We start from the raw sequence: 25,818 nt of genomic DNA on the forward strand, positions 1-25,818 counted from the left end.
GCGTCTGCGCAAGGTTGTTTGCACCGAAGGTTCCGCCTCTTTCCAGCGGTCCAAGATCCGACTTCCGTTCTCCGCTTTCGCGCCCTTCCCATCGGCTATCTAATTGGATAAAAATGCCGATCCCGCCCCTTCCCTAGAGCCTCACTTCCGGCACGCTCCCGTTTCTCTTCCTGTTGCCCCCGCCTCTTTTTCCTTCCCGCCGTGCCCCGCGGCCGGGCCGGGGCAGCCGGGAAGCGGGTAGGGCGGTGTTACCCAGCAGCTCCTGGGGCATCGCTCGGGTACCCTCCACGCCGTCGCAGCCACTGCTGTGGTCGCCGGTCAGCCGAGGGACCGCGATACTGGTCGCCCGCGTTGTGAGCAGAATTCAACGTGTATCGCTGCCGCGAAGATGGAGGGGCCTTTGTCCGTGTTCGGTGACCGCAGCACTGGGGAAGCGATCCGCTCCCAGAACGGTAAGGGAGGGCCGGGCCTGGGTCGGGCTGGCGGGCTGGGAGGGCCGAGTCCCATCGCGACCGGACCCCGGCTGACCGCTTCGTGCCTCTTCTCCTTTATCTCTGCAGAAAGGGCCTCGAGGCCCCGCAGCCGGACCCGGCCCACCTGCCGTTCTCTGGGGCAGGGCGCTGTCGACCCCTCTCCCCACAGCGGGGAGGAGCCCCGGAGCGCGCAGCAGGGTTTTGAGACCGGCACCGCGTGGATGTGGTGTCCGGGGCGGCGCTGGAAACGCGCCCCTCCGCGGGAAAGCGGGCCTCCCGGACTTGCACGTGCGGGCCACGCCTCGCATCCTCTTTTGTTTCAGTGCGGCCCCTTGAGCGTCCATGTTAAACGCCGGGTTTCGTTTCAGGACCATTTACCAGAAAAAGTAGGTTCATCCGCGCCCCTGCGGATGAGCCCGGTGCCCTTTCCGCCCGTAGCTGCAGTCGGGGTCGGGCGCCCGGCGTCCGGCTCTCTCTCGGTTGATAGCATCTTAAAGTAGAGTTAGCACAGGAAACGCCATTGGAGTGCAGTTGATCCCAGGAGACGGCAGCGCCAACTTAGCAGAGCGTTTGCTGTCGGGCCTTTGTATACCTACAGAGCGCACTGTTTTTTGATAGATTCGTAATTTTTTTTCGTAAACAAAGTACCTTCCCCGTTGGCTACCGATTTCTCTCCTCACAGATAAAAAGAGTTTTAATGAGCAAAAAACTTGCAGGATCTGAAGGAAAAGGCTGGCATAGCTGTACGAAGTGGCAGAACATGAAATTGTGGTTATTACTTTTTTTCTCCCGCCATCAGATTCCACCCCCTCATCAAAGCTGTGCCAAATAGGCTCGCTTTATTTAGGGACGGGGTCCCACTTGTCGCCCAGACGGGAGTGCCAGCATAGCTCACTGCAGTCTCCAAGCACAGGCCCGCGCCACCACATCGGCTTTGTTTTTATTTTTTGTAGAAATGGGTTTCGCTGTGTTGCCCAAGGAGGTCTCGAACTCCTGGCATCAAGCTATCCTCCTGCCTCAGCATCTCAGTGTTGGGATTACAGTTGTGAGCCACAGTGTCCGCCCCATTTAGGTTCCTAGTAGGTGGTTTTTAAATAACGCAGATTTGTACATTTGGGAAATACAGGGGCTGTTGGATGTCATTTACCTTTAGGCTGAAATTACTGTCTTTCAGAGTTGTGGATTCTTATTTCTTTTTTATTTGTGTTTTTAATTGTCTACAGTTATGGCTGCAGCTTCGATTGCCAATATTGTAAAAAGTTCTCTTGGTCCTGTTGGCTTGGATAAAATGCTGGTGGATGATATCGGTGTAAGTACACGTTAACTGTTTTGTTAGTTGCCTTAAAGTAAAACTATTTTCAGTGTTTTGCTGTGTTCATTCTTTGATTTTATCAGAATCCAGGTACTGGAAGGTGATATTAAAGGTGAATGTGTATTATAATGGGGCTGTGTTGATTTCTATGAGTGGTTCATATTTTTTCCTGCTAATTTCTTAGGATGTGACCATTACTAACGATGGTGCAACCATCCTCAAGTTACTGGAAGTTGAACATCCTGCAGCTAAAGTTCTTTGTGAGCTGGCTGATCTGCAAGACAAAGAAGTTGGAGATGGAACTACATCAGTGGTAGGTAGACTGGCTAAAGAATGATCATTTTTCTAAAAACAACCGACTTTCAGAAAGTTGAAGCCATAAGTGGGTCATTTGTGCTGGGTCAGAAATAAGTTACATATTCTGAATGCCCAGATGATTGAGCAAAGAGAAAAAACAAAAGAAGTTACACATTTAAGAGGGAAAATAAGCTTCTTAGGTACAGATTCAGAAACACAATTTGTAAGTTGGTAGTTATAGCTTGTTTGTACAGTTTAAGTAGGAAAGAATTTGAGTTCATTTAACATAGCCCCATTGTTTTAAATGTTGGTATTCACAAGTTTTGAGGGCTTATTTTTCCCTTTATGGCAGTGTTCAGACATCACACAGATTTTTTTATGGTCTCTCAAAAAATCTTGTTTCCTCCCGCATCACCCCTTGAGACTTGGAAAGCTCTAAAGTATAATTATTTAGAGAACAAAATGTTACCAATTTGGGGGAGAAACAATGTTTTTGTGTTATTTTTTTAAGAGACCATGTGTAGCACAGGCTGAAGTGCTGCAGTGCTGTCATATCTCACTGCAGCCTGGAACACCTGGGCTCAAGTCATCCTCCCGCCTTAGCCTCCCAGAGTGCTTGGGATTGCCGGCATATGCCACCACAACCAAATAATTAAAAATCTTTTTTTTTTCTTTTCTTTTTTTTCGGTAGAGACAGGGTCTCACTATGTTGCCCAGGCTGGTCTTGAGCTCCTGGCCTCACGTGATCCTCCCGGCCTCATGTGATCCTCCCTTCTCAGCCTCTGTAGTGCTGGGATTACAAGCATGAGCTGCTGCACTAAGCCTGTTTTATTTTTTAAATCCTGACAGGTAATCTCAGGAATTCAAAATAGGAGTGTGAGAAATTAATAAATACATCATGATAGGACAGTGTGATCTTTTCGAGTCAGTAAACGTGATATACAGTATAAACTTCATAGATCATCCAGCATGCTGGTATAGTAGAAACACTTGTTTGGTGAGAAAGATGTTAATTCTGGAGAAACGAGATAGTTTGTGGGGAATATGTATTTCTAGATTAAAGTTCAGCCATGAAAGAATGGAATGTACTCCTAAAATATGAATATGATCTTTGTCTAACTTATGATAATGTGACTTAACAAGTGTAGTTTTCTTCCCATAAGAAGCTGACAAGATTTTAAGTCTTCTTAGTTTAAAAGTATTTGTTACTGTTTCATATCAACTTATAAGAACTGTTTTTAATAATATAATAGCCTAATATAGGTCGTATGAATAGTCACACACGGTTTAGCTTCTATTGAGCACTCCCTCTAAAGGTAATAGGTGTGTTGTCTTTCACGATTGTATTGGGTGTACTAGTTTCTTAGAATGTTTTTCTGGCTCCTACCCAGTTTTGGCCATTTGCATTTATAATACAGTAAGACCTCACTCCACAATGGATTCGTGGAAACTGACTTTAAGAGGAAAAACGATGTATAAAAAAATAAATTTTCCTCCCCCCATCAGCGTTAACAATAAACAACTGTATTTGAGAAATTGCTGTCCGTTGTTTTGCTTAAAGTGGCAGTTTCCAAGAATTTATGAGTAACATTGAGGACTTCAAGTGTTTTGTAGCGTTCTTCTCCCTTCACCCCCCAGGTTTCTAATAACCAGTTAATTCATTTCACCACCACCATTTTGGCTAATAGATGGCCATTTTAGTGTCATTTCATGTGTATTGCGCATGTTGAATATCTGGCATACTCAGATCAGTGAATGTTTTCTCAACAGGTTATTATTGCCGCAGAACTCCTAAAAAATGCAGATGAATTAGTCAAACAGAAAATTCATCCCACATCAGTTATTAGTGGCTATCGACTTGCTTGCAAGTAAGATTGTTTGCATAGAGAGAAAATTTTTTTTGATGTAATAGTTGTAAAGTGTGTTGTCTTAATGTTTTGATTAATAACTAAATTTTAATTTGAAAACATTCTATTTAAATGTTTTAGCATTTAAGTAGTAATATTTGAAGTTAAAAACTTGGACCGGTATCTTTTTTCCCATTTGACTACCACATTTTCTCCTAATCATAGATTTTAGTGGTTATGCTTATGGGATAGATTAAACTTGCCATGATCTGAAGAGGGAGGGTTTTTTCATGTCCTCCTCCTATATGAAATGGCTGAACAGATATTACGACATTTTGGCTCTGTGTTAAGCATGATGATTGCAAAGAGTTTGAGTAGTGACTTTGTAAACGTTTTTCTCCCCCATACTTTTAAACAGGGAAGCAGTGCGTTATATCAATGAAAACCTAATTGTTAACACAGATGAACTGGGAAGAGATTGCCTGATTAATGCTGCTAAGACATCCATGTCTTCCAAAATCATTGGAATGTATCCTTGTGGTTGTCAGATAAAATTTAGGCTTTTTAAAACGTAAGACTTTGAGATGGGCATGGTGGTGTGTGCCTGTAGTCCCAGCTACTATGGAGGCTGAGGCAGGAGGATTAATTGAACCCAGGAGTTTCAGTCCAATGTGGGCAACATAGCAAGACCCTGTCTCGGGAGTGGGGGTGTGTGCATAAGCGCGCGCCTGTAGTAGCAGCAGCAATCAATTTTGTGCAGTAAAATTTTAAATACCAATTTTATGCAAATTGATATCAATAGGGAGGAGTAATGCTGTATTGAAATTGCCTGTTGCTTTCCCTGCTTTTTTAGGGTGAAAAGGTAATGAAAAGCATGTCTAAAAGTGATAAGAATTGCAGATAGTGATAATGTAATATTTTGGTGACGTAATGCTTGCTTCTTTAATAGGTTAGGTTACTAAAAGGAAGTCTTTTCAAATTATCCTTGATTTTTCACTTGTGTACCCTTTGTCCATTCCAAGCCTGTTACCGTCCTTAACTTTTGGCTTAGAAATGGTGATTTCTTTGCTAACATGGTAGTAGATGCTGTACTTGCTATTAAATACACAGACACAAGAGGCCAGCCACGCTATCCAGTCAATTCTGTTAATATTTTGAAAGCCCATGGGAGAAGTCAAATGGAGAGTATGCTCATCAGTGGCTATGCACTCAACTGTGTGGTGGGATCCCAGGGTAAGGTTTGGGATTTGGTTTATACAATGAGATTGCTACAGATTAAAACTAGCTTTTTTTTTTCTTCGGCGGGACGCAGTGCTTCCTGCCTGTAATCCCAGCACTTTGGGAGGCCGAGGCAGGTGGATCATGAGGTCGGGAGTTTGAGACCAGCCTGTCCGATGCGGTGAAACCCCATCTCTAGTAAAAAATACAAAAATCAGCTAGGCATAGTGGCGCGTGTCTGTAGTCCCAGCTACTCCAGAGACTGAGGCAGGAAAATCACTTGAACCTGGGAGGCAGAGATTGCAGTGAGCCAAGATCACACCACTGCACTCTAGCCTGGGCCACAGAGTGAGACTCCGTCTCAAAAAAAACTAACTTGTGGATTATGTGCAGTACATCTTTTTGTAATTTAAAGCACATACAACATGTTAGAAGGAATGTGAATTAAAAGAAATTACGTGCATGTAATGCCATAAAGTTTTTCTAAGAGAAAATGTAATGAATTACAGTCTAAATTTGTGTATTTACATACAATCAATTATGGGTACTCTTTATTATGCTTTTAAGGATAGACGTATTAATCTTATGTTCTATTGTAGGCATGCCCAAGAGAATCGTAAATGCAAAAATTGCTTGCCTTGACTTTAGCCTGCAAAAAACAAAAATGAAGCTTGGTGTACAGGTGGTCATTACAGACCCTGAAAAACTGGACCAAATTAGACAGAGGTATGTTGAGAGATTATTTTTGGGCTTTTAAGTGTGAGTGTCTTGGAGGACTTTAACATTTTTAGCCAAGTCAAACTATTTTACTTAAACTTCCAGAAAAATTAGCCTGGTGGTGTTTTTAGAGGGATTTGGGGTTATACAACCTATATGAAGATTGTCTTTTTGTGAAATTTTGATTGTATGAGTCTGTTAATATTAAAGATATAAAAGACAGGAATCTAATTTCCTCAGCAGTACAGAACTCAGCAGTGTGGTATTGACTGTAGCCTACTGTTTGCTAGATACTGGAGGTACAGGTGATATTAGTGGTTGAAGAGCTAATGGTGGAGGTAGTGTGACCACTGCTATAGATTTGACTGCCTAATAGTCACTTAAAACAATAAATGGTTTAGGCTGGGCACAGTGGCTCATGCCTGTAATCGCAACACTTTGAGAGGCTGAGGTGGTAAGAATCTGAAGCCCAGGAGGTCGAGGCTGCAGTGAGCTGTGATTGGACCACTGCACTCCATCCTGGGTGACAGCGAGAACCTGTCTAAAAAAACAAACAAAAAAACCACAATGAATAGTTTAAACAGTAGTTAAACCAAACCTACAAGAAAGCTTTGCCGAGGGTAAGAAATGTGCTCTCATCTTTTAAATCAATCTGCATGCGTATTCTTTTTTCCTTCCTTCCTGATACAACAAAGTGTCCTTTCTTCCATCAAAGCCAGTCGCTCTACAGTAAGTGTTCCAGAATCTGTTTCCTTCTGCTCTAGAGCCTTGTCTTTGATTCTTCTTTCATACCTACTAATTATGCTCTTTCCTGGAATCTTCATGTGGCTCTTTTGTCCCTTCAGGCTTCTTTGTACATCCTCCTGCTGTAGGTACTCCCTATCCTACATCCTTACAGCCAGATGTCATGAGTGATTTACTACACAAAACTTTTCTGGTGCTTTTCTTCTCATCCCTTTTCAGCCCTGTTCTCCATTTGAGGGACTGCATGTTAAGGTCTCTAGTGTGAAATTCGGAAGACATTTTCAGCCTTCCTCTTACTTGACCTTTAGCAACCCTTTGATTACGTCCTTCTTGAAATGCTTTGTGATACTGCTTTGTCTGGGCCACCATCTCACAATATTCTCCAGAATAGCCCCTTGTTCCCATGACTTCATGTATTATCTCTCTATGCCAGAGACTGTTTAAGCTGTTTCTCTGAGCTCCAAAGTCACACACCTCTCTAATAGAATGCTTTTCATGCATCTCAAAGTAAACATGTCTCTGAACTTGTGATAATACCGCAAATCTGCTCTTGACCATTTTAGTGATGGGGACTTCTCCACACAGGCAGAAAACTAGGAAATGTCCTTAACTCCTCCTTTTTACCAACACCTTTTCTCCTAATCTGTCACCAACACCACTTGATTTCTACCTCCAAATTAAATTTACCTACATTTCATTTTCTTGCCTAGACTGTTGTAGAAACACACCCAAGCTAGTCTCTTAGAGAAACTTTTCTTTCTTCTGCAATCTAAATTATATTCTTTTGTAACTTCCTGTATTTTATCTTCCTGGGGCTTACTACAGTTTTTACTGTGAGTTTATACAACTCATGAATTGTAAGCTCTAATGGTAGAGACAGAATGATTCCATTGGCATCGTAGCCCCATCCTTAGTACAGTGTATAGCACACAGTACTTGTTGAGTAGATAAGCTGCCTTTGAGGTTGATCTGTAATTCATTTTACTTTAAAAATTATTCGAATGATCTATTCACATGGCTTCACTCATATTGTCTCTTCAAATCTGTATCTCCCATAGTTTGTGGTTTCCATGATGTTAAGTGACTACCTTCTGGGAGCTTCATCTGAGTAACAACAGAGACTTCAAACTTAATCTTGTCCCAAACTGAACTCTGATTTCGCATCCTGCCCCCCGAACTGTTGCTATTTATTTTACTCCAGGAGTCACCCAAGCCATTAAGTTTGACTTCTGTTTAGGTTGTCTGTCAGCTTATATCTGATGTTACTATCTCCTTGTCTTAAGCCATTCAGTGCAATTTCCACATTGATACCAGGGAATCCTTTTGAAAACGCAGATAACATTATACTAGTCTTGCTTAAAAATGTTAAGCTTCTTAGTGTCTAGACTGTTTGGTGTAACCTACAAGGTTTTTCACTTTTCTGGTTCTGTCTTCTTTTGCGCTTCCAACTCTGGACTCCTGGTGTTTTTTTGAGAAGGAGTTTTGCGCTTGTTGCCCAGGCTGGAGTATAGTGGCACGATCTCAGCTCACTGCAACCTCCGCCTCCTGGGTTTAAGTGATTATCCTGCCTCAGTCTCCTGAGTATCTGGGATTACAGGCGCCCACCACCAGGCCCAACTAATTTTTTGTATTTTTAGTAGAGTGTTTAATCGTGTTGGCCAGGCTAGTCTCGAACTCCTGACCTCAGGTGATCTGCCCACTTTAGCCTCCCAAAGTGCTGGGATTACAGGTGTGAGCCACTGCCCTCGGCCTGGACTCCTCTTGACTTCATTATCTGCCTCCTAGGCTAAATTTATGTCTTTTATGTGCTTGTAGTCTCTGCATACCACTTTAGTGACGCTTGCCCTGGAGTGTGATTGGTAATCCCTCTCCCCACTGGATCCTTGAAGGCAGGCAGGACCTGTGTTCCCTGTTTTACCATAGTTCTCGATTAGTAATTCAAATTCAGGTTGGGGAGAGCTAAGTGGTAATTTTTAATTCCTTCTAATATTCCATGAATTGGACTAATGTAAATTCTGGTCAGAGATAACAAAGGTTAATACAATTTAGTCTATGATTATCTTGTGATAAATACTTAATGGAAGTTAAAGCTAAATTGTTTTTAAAAATCACAGAAGGTAACTCTGGGTTACAAAAATACTTTGCAGAGAATCAGATATCACCAAGGAGAGAATTCAGAAGATCCTGGCGACTGGTGCCAATGTTATTCTAACCACTGGTGGAATTGATGATATGTGTCTGAAGTATTTTGTGGAGGCTGGTGCTATGGCAGTTAGAAGAGTTTTAAAAAGGGACCTTAAACGCATTGCGAAAGCTTCTGGAGGTATGTCTTGTGCTGGCTGTCACGTGAAAGACTTTCATTATACCTGACCCCATCAAAGGTCTTTTTACATTGGAATATTGGTAAGAAACAGCTTCAAAAACGTTTATATCCTCTTAATGCTTTGTGCTGCCAACACATTTATAGAGCCATTTTTCATGTAACTGGAGAAATTCATTAAGTTTGTTGGAAATTCATGAACTGAATTTGTTCACTTCAAAAATGATGTAGTTCTATCTTAGGATAAAAGGAGTTAGTGTGTGCTGCCTAACTAAATTCTAAACTTGTAATATAGCACTTCTATCACAAATGCTACTGAGTCTAAAGGATATTAAAATCACGAAAGAGCGATACTTACAGATCCCTTGTAACTCTTAATAGCAACTATTCTGTCAACCCTGGCCAATTTGGAAGGTGAAGAAACTTTTGAAGCTGCAATGTTGGGACAGGCAGAAGAAGTGGTACAGGAGAGAATTTGCGATGATGAGCTGATCTTAATCAAAAAGTAAGAGCTACTTTCTAAAATTGTAAAGTTATACAGATTTTGTTAAGTAAAAGTAGGTTTTCTTCCCATTTATTTGCTGCTTATAGTCTCACAGTGATATGAGCAGTTATACGCGTGGGATAAAATAACATTGGGTCACTGTGAATTGAGATGAAGTAACCATTTTCATCTCTTCTGCATAGACTAGACATTGTTTCTGTATAGTGTATCTAAATATCCTGTGTAGGCAGGACTTAAGGGCACTTTATGTAGACTTATTAAAATGCCATTTTTTGGAGAAATTGATGGTGTTGGAAAAAAAAAAAACATTTAAAAAATGCTATTACAAGAATTTCACTTTTTTTTTTTTTTTTGAACAGCACTAAGGCTCGTACATCTGCATCGATTATCTTACGTGGGGCAAATGATTTCATGTGTGATGAGATGGAGCGCTCGTTACATGATGCACTTTGTGTAGTGAAGAGAGTTTTGGAGTCAAAATCCGTGGTTCCCGGTGGAGGTGCTGTAGAAGCAGCCCTTTCCATATACCTTGAAAACTATGCAACCAGCATGGTAAGAACAGTTATTCCTTGTCTTAGAGGCCCGAGAGCAGTAGCTGTGGGCTTTAATTTTTTTTCCCTTTTGTGAAGTCACCTAACTGTCCTTTTTTCCTAGGGGTCTCGGGAACAGCTTGCTATTGCAGAGTTTGCAAGATCACTTCTTGTTATTCCCAATACACTAGCAGTTAATGCTGCCCAGGACTCCACAGATCTGGTTGCAAAATTAAGAGCTTTTCATAATGAGGCTCAGGTTAACCCAGAACGTAAAAATCTAAAATGGTAAGCATACAATTTCCCTCTTTTTAGACATCTTCTTAGCCCTTTGTTAACCTCTGCAAAACAGTTTCCATTAAAAAGGATAGTAGTCAGTTACATGTCAGCAAACATAAATAACAGACTTGTCAACTACTTAACATGAAAAACTTCACAGCAAGCATTTGTTGTTAGTCACTGTAATTCAAGGGATAATGACTAATTATTAGCACTGGTATGCCTTAGTTAACAACTCTGATTGCTAATCTCTCCCTGCTGCTTTGGGTAGAAAGACAACCTACAAGATCTCTAGTCTGACTTAAAAATCAAGCTTAATACTTGAATGAAATGCTGGAGTTAATGGGTCACCTAATTAAGTTGTAAGCGGCCATTTTAATAGTTCTTTCTTAATTGCAGGATTGGTCTTGATTTGAGCAATGGTAAACCTCGAGACAACAAACAAGCAGGGGTGTTTGAACCAACCATAGTTAAAGTTAAGAGTTTGAAATTTGCAACAGAAGCTGCAATTACCATTCTTCGAATTGATGATCTTATTAAATTACATCCAGAAAGTAAAGATGATAAACATGGAAGTTATGAAGATGCTGTTCACTCTGGAGCCCTTAATGATTGATCTGATGTCTCTTTTATTTATAACAATGTTAAATGGAATTGTCTTGTACCTTGACTTAAGTATTACACATTAAAGTACAACAAGCTGTAAACTTGGGTTTTTGTGATACAGGAAATGGTTTCCATCTGTGTTTTGGTCCTCTGATTTCACATATAACAACCTAGTACTTTATTAGTTTAAAAAGAAATTGAGGTTGTTCAAAGTTTAAGCAATTCATCCTCTCTGAACACACATTGCTATTCCCATCCCACCCCCAATGCACAGGGCCGCAACACCACGAATTCCGCCCGTTCTCTCCAGTGTGTGTAACAGGGTCACAAGAATTCGACAGCCAGATGCTCCAAGAGGGTGGCCCAAGGCTATAGCCCCTCCTTCAATGTTGACCTAAGGGGAAGAAAAGATTTAGATTGTTTATTCTTCTGTGGGCACAGTTTAAAATCCTAAACTTGTCTTTTTTCTCTTAATGTATCAGCATGCTACCCTTTCAAACTCAAATTTTCATTTTAACTGTTTAGGAATAAATTTACACCTTTGTGAAAATTCATCCCTGCCTATGTTACCTTATTCTTTTTATGCCAAGTAAGCTTTTTTTTTTTTTTTTTTTTTTAACCATGGGAAGTAACAAAATACGTGAACTCAGTCCTAGTAACTAGTATTTCTTTATTACCCACATGGCCAACACCTGGAAGATAGTATCTTAAAATAGCATTGTGAAATTCACTGGTAAGCACTCAGGGTTACTTGTGCATCTTTACCTTCTGTGGGTTTAATCCAAGTTCTTTAACTATTGCAACAGAGAGGGCTGCAAAGGCTTCATTGATTTCAAATACATCAACATCCTCCAGTGACCAACCTGCTTTTGTAACCTAGAAGACAGATTCATAGAAAAGATGTCTAAACTTGGGTGGAAAGGCCAAAACATCCTTTGTCAACATAAATATGAAATATGCTGCTTGATACTGATCTCTTAATTGCTACTTTCGTTTGTTCTTAGGTTAATACAGTGACATTCTCACACATTTTTGCCTTAGTGACACCCATTCCATCCAAAAGGTTAAGGATGTGATCTAAAAGATCCCTTAGAAATTCTAAATTGTCTTAAATTTTGAACCAGTAGCATCTGTTACATGTATTTAAGGGTAATGTAACAGAATCAGTTCCCCTAAAAAGCATATGATCTAAATGCTTTCAGTGGCTGGGGGTAGTGGCTCACACCTGAAATCTCAACACTTGGGGAGCCTAAGGCCAGAGGATCACTTGAACTGAGAAGTTCAAAACTAGCCTGGGCAACATAGTGAGACCTTGTCTCTACAAAATTAAGAAGTTAGGCATGGTGGTGCACCTGTAGTTCAAGGTAACTTGGGGAGCTGAGGCAGGAGGAATATTTGAGCCCAGGAGTTTTGAGTCTGCAGTGAGCTGTGATGATGCCACTGCACTCCAGCCTGGACAACAGAGCAAGACCTTGTGTCAAAAATAGAAATAAATGCTCTTGGTTACTCTTCTGGTAGGGAAAGGTAACTACATGAATAAGCTCATTTAAGGCTAACAGGAAGACAAATTTCATAAAGGGGAACAGGGTTATACTCACAGCTTGCTTTATGGCTGGAATTGGTCCTATTCCCATAATGGAAGGCTCCACACCCACTTGGGACCAGGAAACTATCTGTGCTAAAGGTGTAAGCCCACGTTTATCAGCTTCTGACTTCTTCATAAGAACCACAGCTGCAGCACCATCATTTATTCCTGTAAAATATGAGTGACTTGATTTCTACAGTGCTTATTAACTTCAGTTACATATCTGTGTCTTTACCACCTGAAGACATGAGCTAAATGGTTTTACCTGTTGGCTAAGGCATTTACTGTAACTGAACAGACTTTATACACAGAAATCATGTTTGGCAATTAGAGTGCCCACAAAACTTTCCAACTAGAGAAAGTGATAGGATTATAGTAGTCAGGGCTGGGCGTGGTGGCTCACGCCTGTTATCCCAGCACTTTGGGAGGTGGAGAAGAACGGATCACCCAAGGTCAGGAGTTTGAGACCAGCCTGGCCAATATGGTGAAACCTGTCTCTACTGAAAATAGAAAAATTAGCCAGCGTGGTGGCGTGCGCCTGTAGTCCCAGCCACTCAGGAGGCTGAGACAGGAGAATTGCTTGATGCTGGGAGGCTGATGTTGCAGTGAGCCAAGATTGCACAACTGCACTCCAGCCTGGGCGACAGAGCAAGACTCCGTCTCCAAAAAAAAAAAAAGAAAAAAAAATTATATATATAAAAAAAAAAATTACAGCAGTTGGGGAGGAGAGATCTCTGACAGGAAATGGAAGAATAAGCCCGGGCCTCACAAGGAAGTATTGGGAGTTTCTGGTACTGGAAAAATACAAAGGTAGATAAACAAGTTCCCTAATTTACTTCTTCATTTGCAAGTCTAGTTGGGATGTCAAGAAACCAAATTAATTCTTTCAGTATAGGTTAAGTCAATGATCAAATACAGAGAAATGATATGTTTCCTTAAACTGTTTTAAGAATAATTTTGTATATAAATATGAGTTGGGTGTGGTGGCTCATGCCTGTAGTCCCCCAGCTACTTGGGAGGTTAAGGCAGGGGCTCACTTGAGCCCAGCCAGGAGTTTGAGACTGCAAGTGAGCAAAGATCATATTGCTGCACTCCAGCCTGGCTGGCAGAGTGAGTCCCTGTCTCAAAAAAACAGTACTTTTGTATATAAATAAAGAGAAAAATATTCACTTGGTAGACCTTATAGAACGTAGTATTCCCCCAGATGAAGTATTTCCTTCAGAAAATCTAACCTGAAGCATTGGCTGGGGTGACGGTTCCCGTTCCATCGGTAAGAAAGTAAGGCTTTAGCTTGGACATGTCTTCTATGTTGCTCCCGTGGCGAGGAAACTCATCTGTTTTAACTTCAATAAGACCTAAACAAAGGAAAACCAATTACTCAAGATTAGTCCAGGGACAGAAGTGTGCTGGGAATGGTGGGTTTCTCTGACATGAAACATGAGGATTCATATTTAGCAGAAAAGTTTTAATATATAACCACTTTGATTACAACAGGAGGAAAGTACACACAAGAATTATTGTACATGAAAACAATGTATGAGTATGTCCTTATAAGACACCTGTGTTTTCCAAATCCATAGGCCTTCCTGAGGAAAGTAGCTACCAGGGACCTGTTTGTGCCAAATTCTGCTATGGTTTGGGTCATAGTACTTGACTGGTTACAAGTGAGTGGATCAGGGAGTCTCAAAGTCAATCCTGCACTGCTGGCTGGACATAAGAGATGTCAGTTATCAATAAGGGAGCTTGATGGAAGCACTCTGTATTAGAAAATAGCAAGTGACCCCAAAAGATCCACCCTTTAGAAATGGGAAAGGGAGATCACACAGAAGCAGCGAGAAGTAATGGGTGTCCACTTCTGAGGAGGTTGAGCCTATACAGGAAACAGGTCAGCTGGTGCCTCCTAACAACCATGAGCCAGTGCTCCAGTGTCTCATGAAACCTGCTGTACGTGCACAGCAGTCATGGACACTCTGGAACCAAGGGTGCCTGAGCGCTGACACAGTTCCCATGTTACCGTGTCCTGTAAACCCAGCATACCCCCTCCCTACCTTCATGTATCCAGGACATATCTTTGCAACCTGAAAAATATAACTAAGATATAATTTCTAAAGATTCCTACGTATTACTCTTTTAGATGTTACTCTTACCTATAAATAGGTTGATGTTTAATTAAACCATTATGATATACTCACCTTTTCTAGATGACACCAAAACTGGTACAATCTCTTTGTCAAAATGGCCAGCTTTCTGTGCATTCTCTGTCCTATTCTGAGACAGAACTGCAACCTTGTCCTGATCTTCTCTACTCACTTGCCATTTTTTGGCTACATTTTCAGCTGGGAAAGGAGAAAAAGAGCAAAAAACCAACATTTTCATGAACTGGCATTTGATAGATCAAGTTGCCCATATTTGACCAAGCGCTGACTGACCACACATGCTAGCAGGCTCATGGTGGCCTGTGCAATGCTCTGTGTGGGGTGGCCCTGCCTGCCACCGACAGTGGGTCTAGAAGTGTTGCAGAGACTCTCAGGAGTCATACTTCTCTCCTTCCCTTTCTATATAATTGTAAACTTAACAGACATTTCCTTCACCTAGAGTCACCAGGTATATTTCCCCTCCATTTGCTTTAACATTTTCTTTCTGAATCATTTGAGAGAAAGTTGGAGATACAATGCCTTTTTACTCTTAAATTTTAATTTCAGTGTATACTTCCCCAAAACAAGGCCACTTTTTTACATAAGCACAGTTATAAAACTCAGGAAATTGGGCGAAGTGTGGTGGGTCACACCTGTAATCCCAGCACTTTGGGAGGCTGAGGCAGTAGGATCACTTGAGCCCAGGAGTTTGAGACCAGCCTGGGCACGGTGAGACTCTGTCTCCATTAAAAATAAACTTATCTGGGCACGGTGTGTGTGCCATGTAGCTAGCCGTCCTAGCTGCTTGGGAGGCTAAGGCAGGAGGATCACTTGGGCCTAGGAGTTCAAAGCTGCAGCAAGCCATGATCGCACCTCTGTACTCCAGCCTGGGTGACCCCGTCTCACAAAACAAAACAAAAATCAGGAAATTTAACATGAATCAAACACTATTATCTAATCTTTGGTCCACATTCAAATTTCACCTATTATCCCAGTAATGTCCTTCTAGCTCCTTTATTTGTTCAGTCCAGGAGCCAATAAAGAAGCATGCATTGTACTCAACTACCAATCTCTCTAGTTTGCTTTTATCTGTAACAGTTCTTCAGACTATGCTTCCTAAGATTGATATTTTTGAAGAACATGGACCAGTTCTTTTGTTAAGGATATCAATTTTGATTTGTCTGATGTTTCCTCAGGATTAGATTAAGATTCTGCCAAAAGGGAGGTATACCACTGAATGATAGTATGCTTTTTCTCAGTGAATCTTTTTTTTTTTTTTTTTTTTTTGAGACAGAGTCTGGCTCTGTCACCCAGGCTGGAGTGCAGTGGCGCGATCTCCACTCACTGCAAGCTCCACCTCCCGGGTTCACACCATTCTCCTGCCTCAGCCTCCTGAGTAGCTGGGACTACAGGCGCCCGCCACCAGGCCTGGCTAATTTTTTTATTTTTAGTCAAGACAGGGTTTCACCGCGTTAGCCAGGATGGTCTCGATCTCCTGACCTCGTGATCCGCCCGTGTCGGCCTCCCAAAGTGCTGGGATTACAGGCTTAAGCCACCGCGCCTGGCCTTCTCAGTGAATCTTATTAGGACATAAATGACAATCAGTTTATCCCAGGTGATGTCATCTTTGATCACTTGGTTAAAACAGTTTGGTATTCACCAGGTTTCTAGCTTTTAAAGGTACCATTTTTTCATTTATAAGTAATCAATAATTTATGGGAGGCTCTTTTTAGATTATCAAAATATATTCTTCCCCATCATATTTTCACCCACTAGTTTTAGCATTCATTCATGATTTTCTAACTCCAACATTCCTTCTATTGGTAAGGTATTAATTGCATTTTACCATAAAAAAAAGCTGTTCCTTTTCTCCCATTTATTCAGTTATTTATATCAGGATGGACTCATACATTTTCATTTTATTGAACAAGTTATAACTCATTACTATCATTACTTACTTTGATGCTGAAATTGTTCAAAATTTGGGCAGTTATAACCCATTACTATCATTACTGACTTTGATGCTCACATTGTTCAAAATTCCACTACAGGAAAGTGGAAGCCCTGTAGGCCACCTCCTGTGTACTTTCGACATGTCCCCGAGCATGTCCTTAATTTTTTAGCATTTTTTCCCCAGCCTTGGAAAATTTGGTCATTTCTCCAAACAACCTTAGTTCCTTTTAGTGGAGAAATGTTTTTAGAAGATCTGGGTGTCAGGACCGCTTGTTGTGAATGGTTTGTCATTGTTTCTAGGTCTCTTCAGTAGAAACTTCCATATGTGTAATTTATAATTTTACATATGCACACACACTCACCTTGAGTTCATACTGCATTTTGAGTTCTCCAAAATGCAACCTCACACCACAAGCTACATTCTTCTCTCTTTCCATATTTGTAACTCTCTTCTACAAATGTGAGAATTGGTCAGGTGTGGTGGGTCACACCTGTAATCCTAGCACTTTGGGAGCCTGAGGCAGGAGGATCCCTTGAGCTCAGGAGTTTGAGGCCAGCCTGGGCAGCATGGTGAAACCCTATTTCTACAAAAAGTACAAAAAATTAGCCAGGCATGGTGGTGTGCACCTGTGGTCCCAGCTACTCAGGAGGCTGAGGTGGCTCAGGGGGTTGCAGTGAGCCAACATTGAGCAACTGCACTTCAATCTGGGTGACAGAGTGAGACCCCTGTCTCCACCAAAAAATAAAAAAGTTATTGCTTTGCGTTCCATGTCTTGTTTTTACTTACCAAGCTATTCTTCCTCTTTTTTTTTTTTTTTTGGATGAGGACTCACTATGTTGACCAGGCTGGAGTGTAGCAGCTACTAACAGGCAAAATCATAGTATACTACACAACCTCAAACTGCTGGCCTCAAGTGATCCTCCCACCACAGCCTCCCTAGTAGCTGGGACTATAGGCACCTGCCACTGCACCCTATAAAAGCTATCATCTATAAAATCTCCAGTTCACCTCTCCCTTGTAGCTCTTTTCTACTAGGCCTTATAAGCTGTTATCTACAAGTTTAGTATTTGATCAAAGACTTAAGGGGACCCTTCTGCAGATTTCTGGGGTTCTTTTTTTCTTCTCCCTCTTATTCTGCCCCACAAACTCCAGCCATCTCAGAAGCCTCAAATTCTCTGCCTCTTCAGGTCACGGAGACCGCTGTTCCCAGCTCAGGCTCTGCCTCTCCATGAGTTTGGGAAGTGTCCCAGGTAGAGACAGTGACCGTGGGGTTTTCCTTTCTCTCAAGATCTCGGTCTTACATGAGTATTAGTCAAAACCTGAAAGCAGTGGCTTCATATATTTTCACAAATTTTATACTTGTTTATAGTAGGAAGTCTAATCTTTGTCAATTACTCCATCATGACCTGAGCTTTTTTTTTTTTCTTTTTTTTTTTTTTTTTTTTTTGAGACGGAGTCTCACGCTGTTGCCCAGGCTGGAGTGCAGTGGCGCGATCTCGGCTCACTGCAAGCTCCGCCTCCTGGGTTCACGCCATTCTCCTGCCTCAGCCTCCTGAGTAGCTAGGACTACAGGCGCCCGCCACCGCGCCCGGCTAATTTTTTGTATTTTTAGTAGAGACGGGGTTTCACTGTGGTCTCGATCTCCTGACCTTGTGATCCGCCCGTCTCGGCCTCCCAAAGTGCTGGGATTACAGGCTTGAGCCACCGCGCCCGGCCGCTTTTTTTTTTTTTCTAAACGAGCAATTTATTTTCTCACAGTTCTGGAGGCTGGAAGAGTACAATTCAATCCACAGTACACCTTGGAAAGGGCTCGGGATCAGCATTTTTAATGACCACCTCTAGTTATGGTTGAGGCAGTTGGTCACACAGTATCTTCCATGGTCTGCTTGTGTTCTTATAGCCTTCTCTGTTGTGGCTCTAAATTGAGAAGTGGCCAAGATGCCTTGAGCTTCTCACTGCTTCCCATATCTCTAAGCCCTTCCTTCCTTCCTTGCATTCATGCACACAGTTCCCTCTTCTTGGAATCTTGTACTTTTCCCTATTACCTTTTTCACGTATTTATATGTTACATGGAACCAGAACCACTGCTGCAAGCATTGGAGCAAGGTGCTTAAGTTCTCAGGGTTGGATTCTTTAACTCTAAAATGTCTATTCTGTTTCCTAACTTTTACATGTATACTAAAGAAATGAGTTCCTTTGATTTCCCAGTTGCTTTGCCTTAAACCTAGACCACAGGACCCTTCAACATGAATGACCAATAACCCAACTGTATAGTACAAAAAATACAGTTAGGTATCAAAAAAACAAAAACAAAAACAAAAACTGGTTTATCTCTGTTACTACCTCTCACTATTTGTGGGCCCTGTTCCTTCATTTGGTAAAATGACGGGGTGATCCAGAAGAACTCTGAGGTACTTCCCACTTCTAACATTCTCTGATAATCAAGGGTTCACAAAGAAGAGAATACTCACTTCACTTCAGTTAATCAAAGAAGAGATACAAAAATCCTTAAGACAGTCTCTGGCGATAAGGATGAAAGCACCTAAGAAGCAGATGATTATATGGTCTTTTTAACCTTTTCAAAGTGAATAAAGTTTCAGCTATGTCTGCCTTACCTGTAATACCCATATGATAGTTGTGAAATGCATCTGTAAGACCGTCACAGAGTATGCTGTCAGTCAGCGGCATGTCACCTATCTTTACTCCTGTTCTCAAGTGAGCCAAGTGAGGAGCCTAGAAGTCAGAAATAAAAATGGATTTAGGCTTAGTTGTAATTAGTCTTTTCCCCAGACCACAACTCAAAACTATCTAATATTTCCTAAGTCTTCATCTAGGCCCCTTTGCAGCGCTTCTCCCCAGTTCCAGGTTCTCAGCCAGGCCAGGGTCTAAAGACCCCTGGAGTTAGCAGACTTCATCTTTCCTGTTGTTGGGAACCATTAGTCTCCTACCTACCCATTTCCAATTCTCCCTCAAAACTACCCATTCTGTGTCCTGTTTCCTTAAGAGTCCCATTTATTCTTTCCATCGAGGCAATTAATTATCTGTTAAATGAAGAAACCTTCTAAGGGCTTAAGTAAAGCCAGCAATGTGTTTCCCATTTTAATGGATGATATGATATCTACAGTGAGAATAATCAGGCTGCCTAACTAAATGATGGGGAGGGATTTCTGAGTAGCGGCCAGTCTTAACTCTCACCAACTCAATCGCAGGTATATTAGAATGGAAAGAGTTATTGATGGGACTTCCAGTTGGAAGAGTTGTATTTGAATGCTGGCTCTGGGCCTCAGTTTCCTAACCTGTAAACTGGGAATGATATCATCTACCCTATGTGGGGCTGTTGTGAATACATGTACAAGAGCACCTGGTAAAGTGCTACACAGATGTCAGTTTCATCCCATCAAAATCATTCCGATGATTTTTGCTACCATTAGCCTGCCTCCTCCTGAACCTCAGCAATGGCTGGGCTGAATCAGCTTCTATCTAGGGAATGTGCTGCTCAGCCCCTGAGCTGCCTCAGTAGGACGGAGGGAATATACTTTTTCTTTCAACCGCTATGCCAGTTTGAGGTATGGAACTTGGTGAAACAAATCGTGCCTGGCAAACCTACTGGAGAAGGGCACCAAGAAGGTAAGTGGCAACATTTGTGTTTTGCCTTTTACTCACAATGGGAAAGAAATTTAAAACCAAGGACATCAAGCAACTAATATTATGAATTTAATTCAGAAAATATTATATGCTTCATTAATAGTTTAGAAAAAGTATATTGGGTTCCAATCACACTGGTTGATAAACTTTTTCATTAACCTAGACTTCCCACCCAAACTGAAGAATAATTCACATTCAAGTAGGGATCAAGGTTGTCATTTCTGTGCATTTGTTCACTGGTTCCAGCTTTGATACGCATCAGTTTACTCTGTTCTGGCACAGACATGAGTTTCTTGGTGTGAGGTCAGTGAAAGCCATCTCATCAGAGAGGCCTTACCTTGCTCATATTTTCCATGCCTCCGGCAACCACAATGCTGGAGTCTCCTATCCCTATTGACTGGGCTGCAAGGCACACAGCTTTTAGGCCTGACCCACAGATCATCTGGCAGCTCCATGCTGGCACAGAGTAGGGAATTCCTGCACCCACACTGGCTTGTCTAACAGGATTCTGCCCACAGCCTAGAAAGAGGAACACAGAGAACTCTTAGCAATCAGGGAGAAAGACAAAATGTCACAGTGAAAGTGTGTGTAAAATTACCAGTTGGGTTACCTGCCACTTCTGAAAGCCTACAGGTCAGGTAAGTGCCCACTGGAGGCAAAAAGGCCTGTCTACAATCTCCACCTGTCATACTCTAGCCCTTGAATATATACTGTCTTGTGCTGCTCTGTAGGTATTTCATAGATGTAGGCTTTCTCCTCCATAAAGAAGTCATTAATACCTTAAGAAAGAGGTGTCATCCTCATCTTTTGATAGGGTTTAAATAGCCAGGCGCAGTGGCTCACGCCTGTAATCCCAGCACTTTGGGAGGCCAAGGAGGGCAGATCACCTGAGGTCGCGAGTTCGAGACCAGCCTGACCAACATGGAGAAACTCTGTTTCTACTAAAAATACAAAATTAGCCAGGCGTGGTGGCGCATGCCTGTAATCTCAGTTACTTGGGAGGCTGAGGCAGGAGAATTGCTTGAACCCGGTAGGCGGAGGTTGTGGTGAGCCGAGATTGCGCCACTGCACTCCAACCTGGGCAACAAGAGTGAAACTCCGTCTTAAAAAAAGGAAAAAAAAAAAAAAGATAGGGCTTAAATAAGCATTATCAAACCTATGTCTAATAAACACAGGATATAACCTAGGCATTATCAGTGTTTCTAACTAGCGCCATTTGCTCCCAGGATCATGGCTTAAGACACTTGAGAAGAAAAGAGGTTACTTAAAAAGGAAAACCTTTGACAATAAGCAGTTCTGTTCTTGCTTAGTATCCATCACACTATGCTTAAATGGTTATATAACAAGATATATACAAACTCAGAATTCACAAATACCTTTTTTTTCTTATTCTGAGTACTGAAACACAAATACCTTTTTATAATTCAACTACGGGACTTCATTTAGTTGGGAAAAAATACATAATTTACTTAAAGTAGCACAGAATAGAATGGAGTTAAAAGTTTCAAATATTCTCAATCACCATTGTCTGTTATCAGAGTCAACGGTAAATGTCTATACAGTGATTACTCTATTCCAAGTTTCAGATATATTCATACCTACCACCCTTCCTTGGTGAGTTTGTGGGGAAGAACTAGCATATAAGTTACTGACAAAAACTTAGAGATTATATTCATCACAATGTTATCAATCTGGGATTAGGCTGGAAACTAAAAACAGGTAAGGTTACTTGAGACTGAAAATATATGCGGGATCACATACATATTAAAAAGACAGGCCGGGCGCAGTGCCTTAGGCTGGGAGCAGTGGCTCACGCCTGTAATCCCGGCACATTGGGTGGCCAACCGGGGCAGATTACTTGAGGTCAGGAGTTCAAGACCAGCCTGGCCAACATGGTGAAACCCGTCTCTACTACAAATACAAAAATTAGCTGGGCATGGTGGTAAATGCCTGTAATCCCAGCTACTCAGGAGGCTGAGGCAGGAGAATTGTTTGAACCTGAGAGACGGAGGTTGCAGTGAGCTAAGATCGTACGGCTACACTCCACCAGCTTAGGCGACAGAGCGTGACTCCATCTCAAAAAAAAAAAAATGAGGTGCTAACATAATTAATAATGCTAACATTTAGCATACTATGAGCTTCATGAGAATGAGAATTTCTGTCTGATATGAGCACTGCTTATCTCCAGCTGCTAAAATAGTGCCTGGCACAAAGTAGGTGCTCAATAAACATTTGTTACATGATTGTAGAAGGTATCTGGCTTAAGGAATAAGACTGATCTAAGTTCAAGTGCTAGCTCCACTTCAAACTGCAACCCTGGTAAGTCATTTAACCTCTCAAACTCTCATTTATTCATTTGTAAAATGAAGATAATAGGATATAACAGACTTGTGGGGAAGATTAAATGAGGTAATGAAAGGAAAGCACTCAGCACAGTGCTTTAAAAGCCTTAAACTTAGTAGACATGCACCGGTAGTCCCAGTTAGCTCAGAAGTTCAAGGCCATGGTGCACCATGATTGTGCCTGTGAACAGCCACTGCACACGTGCCTTGGCAACAGACAGAGACTCCACTTCTACAAAATAATTTTAAAAATTAACCAGGTGTGGTGGCCTGCTCTTGTAATCCAGGCTATTCCAGAGGCTCAGGTGGGAGGATACCTTGAGTCCAGGAGTTTGAGGTTATAGTGGGCTCTGATTTATTACACCACTGCATTCCAGCCTCAATGACAGAGTAAGACCCTGTCTCTTTAAATAATAATAATAATTAATTAGGAGTGTTGAAACCCAAAGAATCAGAAGATGGGGGCACTCTCAGGACTCAGTTATATTCCTCTAGGGAGTATTATGCCCCATTTGCAAGGGGCATGATGTGGCACCTATTTTCCAAGCTCAGAACTGAGTCCTAAGAGGGGCAGGGAACTTACCTGTATTGTTGGAGCCATACTCCCAGCACTAAGCACAATATGGGGCACACAGGAGGAACTGAATAAGTTTTTGGTGAATGACTGACACTCTGAGGTAATAAGGAGGAGCAGGCATACTTTCCAATGCATCAGGCTGGCCCTGCTTTTTTTTTTTTTTTTTTTTTTTTTTTTTTTGAGACGGAGTCTCACTGTGTCACCCAGACTGCAGTGCAGGGGCACAATCTCAGCTCAGTGCAAGCTCTGCCTCCCGGGTTCACGCCATTCTCCTGTCTCAGCCTCCCGAGTAGCTGAGACTACAGGCACCCGCCACCACGCCCGGCCAATTTTTTGTATTTTTAGTAGACACAGGGTTTCACCGTGTTAGCCACGATGGTCTTGATCTCCTGACCTCATGGTCCACCCGCCTTGGCCTCCCAAAGTGCTGGGATTACAGGCATGAGCCACCATGCCTGGCTGGCCCTGCGTCTTAAGAATGAAAAGGCAGTATAGGTCAGTGGTCTAAGTTCATTCACAAAAAGCATATTAATGAAGCGAAGTCTTTTTGTTTGTTTAGAGAAAGGGTCTCAGTCTGTCACCCAGGATGGAATGCAGTGAGTGACACAATCACTGCAGCTTCAAACTCCTGGGCTCAAGTGATCCTCCCACCTCAGCCTCTCCAGTAGTTGGGAGGCACAGACCATCATGCCTGGCTAATTATTTTATTTTTTGTAGAGACAGGGTCTTGCTTTGTTGCCCAGGCTGATCTCAAACTTCTGGCCTCAAGTGATCCTTCCTCCTCGGCCTCCCAAAGTGCTGGGATTACAGGTGGGAGCCACCCTGCCTGGCCAAGAAGCTGAGTCTCAAACTGGATAGAAGCTACTGACAGGGCTGGAAGAAGGGGCCACAAGAGGAATCTTAACAGAGGGAACTCTGAGCAAAAGCATGGAGGCAAGAACTTGAGTGAGAGTGTGTGTGTGTGTGTGTGTGTGTGTGTGTGTGTGTGTGTGTGCGCGTTTATGGGCTGTTTCTAATAAGCTTGACTTCTCCTGGAATCACGGAGAGTTACCTGCTGCCAAAACATGTCCAAAGATGACCTCAGACACATCTTCTGGAACCACAGTGGCCCTCTTCAAGACTTCTTTGATGACAGTTGCGCCCAGGTCCTGGACAGGAACAGTAGCTAAGGCACCATTGAAGGAACCTGCAGTAGAAAGGCGGAGAGCGCCGACATCACAAACCTGTGGGTAATGTAGAAACCACCGAGGAGCAGCGGGGCCTCATGACGCTGTTTGGCAAGGCCACCGCGAGGAGGCAGTGCCCCTCCTCCCACACGTTCCCACACCTGCTGGTCTGAGCAAAGGTCAAGGTGGGTGCCAGGACTCGCAGTGGCCGAGGGCCAGACAAGCGACCTTCGGAACGGCCTAGGGACGCCGCTGTACCCCTTCTATTTCCCCAAATCCGAAGGACTGGATGCGGCCCCATGGTTCCCAAACAAAAGGAACTGGCGGATCAAGGGCTTTGAAAACCATGTGGCACGAAGGAGACGAAGTCGCGACTTCCAGCCATTGTGTGGCAGCCCGACCCCAGCCCAAAGCCCGGCTCAGACCACCTAGCAGTTCCGCCCCTGCCACAGGCATTACCGATGGCGCCTCCCGGAGTCGGCCAATCAGGGGACCCGCAGAAGAACGCCTTCCTACGCCAACCAATGGGAGGCGCAGGCCATGCGATGGCTCTACCCTGGGAGCCAATCAGAGCACGAGGGACGGAGTGCGCACATCGGGAGAGGAGAAGGTGGGGCTGTCGCGCCAGGTCAGGGAACGCGGGAGGCCCGGGGTTCCAAGGATCCCGCAGGTCCTCCAGGCTTGGCCTGAGCGGCTTCCTCCACATACGCTCCTCTCCTACACAAGTCCGGCCCTCGGCGCTCCTGCCGAAGCAGCAGGCGCCTTGGACTCTGCGCGAGGCCCGCCGGCCGCTCACCTATGATGGTCCGCGCCGCCGAGACGATGACCACGGGATCTGAGCCTGCATTCATCCTGCCCACGACCGCTTCTCCTGCCGCCGTCTGCCCTGCGCTGCCTGCAAGTTAGGCAAGGCTCCTCCTCGCAGCCCACAGGCCGCGCCACGGGCGGGACCTGAGGTAGCCCCGCCCCCTGCCCCCCACCTCCTCGCGCATCCCACTGTGCGCAGGCGCAAGGCCAGAGCCAGGGCGGGCCGAGGCTCGAGGGGCGCAGTGCGGAAGTGAGGTTGGGGTCTGGGGCTGCGGGCAGAACCGGGGACCTCGGACGCATGTGCAGAGCTTCTGAAGACCCCAGTGTTTCTAGACACCCCAGTGTTGGAGTCCCCCGTCTTGACGTTTTGGGCTTTTTTGTTTTAACCTTAGAGTTTTTCGAAACAGTAAAGAGTGGGGTGTGACAAAAGACTCACTCTCGTTCAGCCCAGGACTGGAATCCCACGGGCGAGAATCTCGAGTGAGAGCCCGGCCCGTGCGGGGCTTGCTGGGAGCGTCTCGGTGCGAGCCCCCGTGGGTCTGGCGCCCTCTGGCCTTCGAAGATCAGCTCTGGCGGTGAAGGGGTGAGGACGCCGGCAGCGTCTTAACCTCCCACAGTGAAAAGTTACCTTGGTTGACGTTTGGACAGTGAAAGCATATAACAAGTGGGGTCAGTTTTGTTTAAAACCCTTGCTGACTTCCCAGCCTCTTACTGGGCAAAGTTCATAATTTTTCTGAGCTTTCTAGGGTTCTAGGCAAG

The 25,818-nt window shown here is 43.3% G+C and overlaps 2 protein-coding genes and 2 non-coding genes across 4 annotated transcripts; 3 read left to right on the plus strand and 1 right to left on the minus strand.

The window, feature by feature from the left end:
• The first annotated feature begins 206 nt into the window (after positions 1-206).
• Positions 207-11,402, plus strand: LOC105492021 (t-complex 1). The gene is made up of 12 exons (XM_011758848.3): positions 207-452; positions 1,697-1,782; positions 1,970-2,098; positions 3,853-3,950; positions 4,348-4,458; positions 4,981-5,162; positions 5,747-5,873; positions 8,756-8,931; positions 9,310-9,433; positions 9,793-9,985; positions 10,088-10,251; positions 10,642-11,402. Exons 1-12 carry the CDS (start codon positions 389-391, stop codon positions 10,856-10,858), a joined length of 1,671 nt encoding a protein of 556 aa, XP_011757150.1. The 5' UTR covers positions 207-388; the 3' UTR covers positions 10,859-11,402.
• Positions 4,118-4,257, plus strand: LOC112428522 (small nucleolar RNA SNORA29). Its single transcript, XR_003020507.1, has one exon. It is a non-coding gene; the product is annotated as a small nucleolar RNA SNORA29 (small nucleolar RNA).
• On the plus strand, positions 9,495-9,626 carry LOC112428521 (small nucleolar RNA SNORA20). Its single transcript, XR_003020506.2, has one exon. It is a non-coding gene; the product is annotated as a small nucleolar RNA SNORA20 (small nucleolar RNA).
• Positions 10,852-25,204, minus strand: LOC105492020 (acetyl-CoA acetyltransferase 2). Its single transcript, XM_011758847.3, has 9 exons — positions 25,049-25,204; positions 24,138-24,272; positions 20,505-20,686; positions 19,138-19,255; positions 14,626-14,769; positions 13,666-13,788; positions 12,447-12,601; positions 11,614-11,724; positions 10,852-11,242 (listed from the first exon to the last, which is right to left on the minus strand). The coding sequence occupies exons 1-9, from the start codon at positions 25,101-25,103 to the stop codon at positions 11,072-11,074; spliced, it is 1,194 nt and encodes a 397-aa protein (XP_011757149.1). The 5' UTR covers positions 25,104-25,204; the 3' UTR covers positions 10,852-11,071.
• Positions 25,205-25,818: the final 614 nt, after the last annotated feature.

Source organism: Macaca nemestrina, chromosome 5 (assembly GCF_043159975.1).
Source record: "Macaca nemestrina isolate mMacNem1 chromosome 5, mMacNem.hap1, whole genome shotgun sequence".
NCBI lineage: Eukaryota > Metazoa > Chordata > Mammalia > Primates > Cercopithecidae > Macaca > Macaca nemestrina.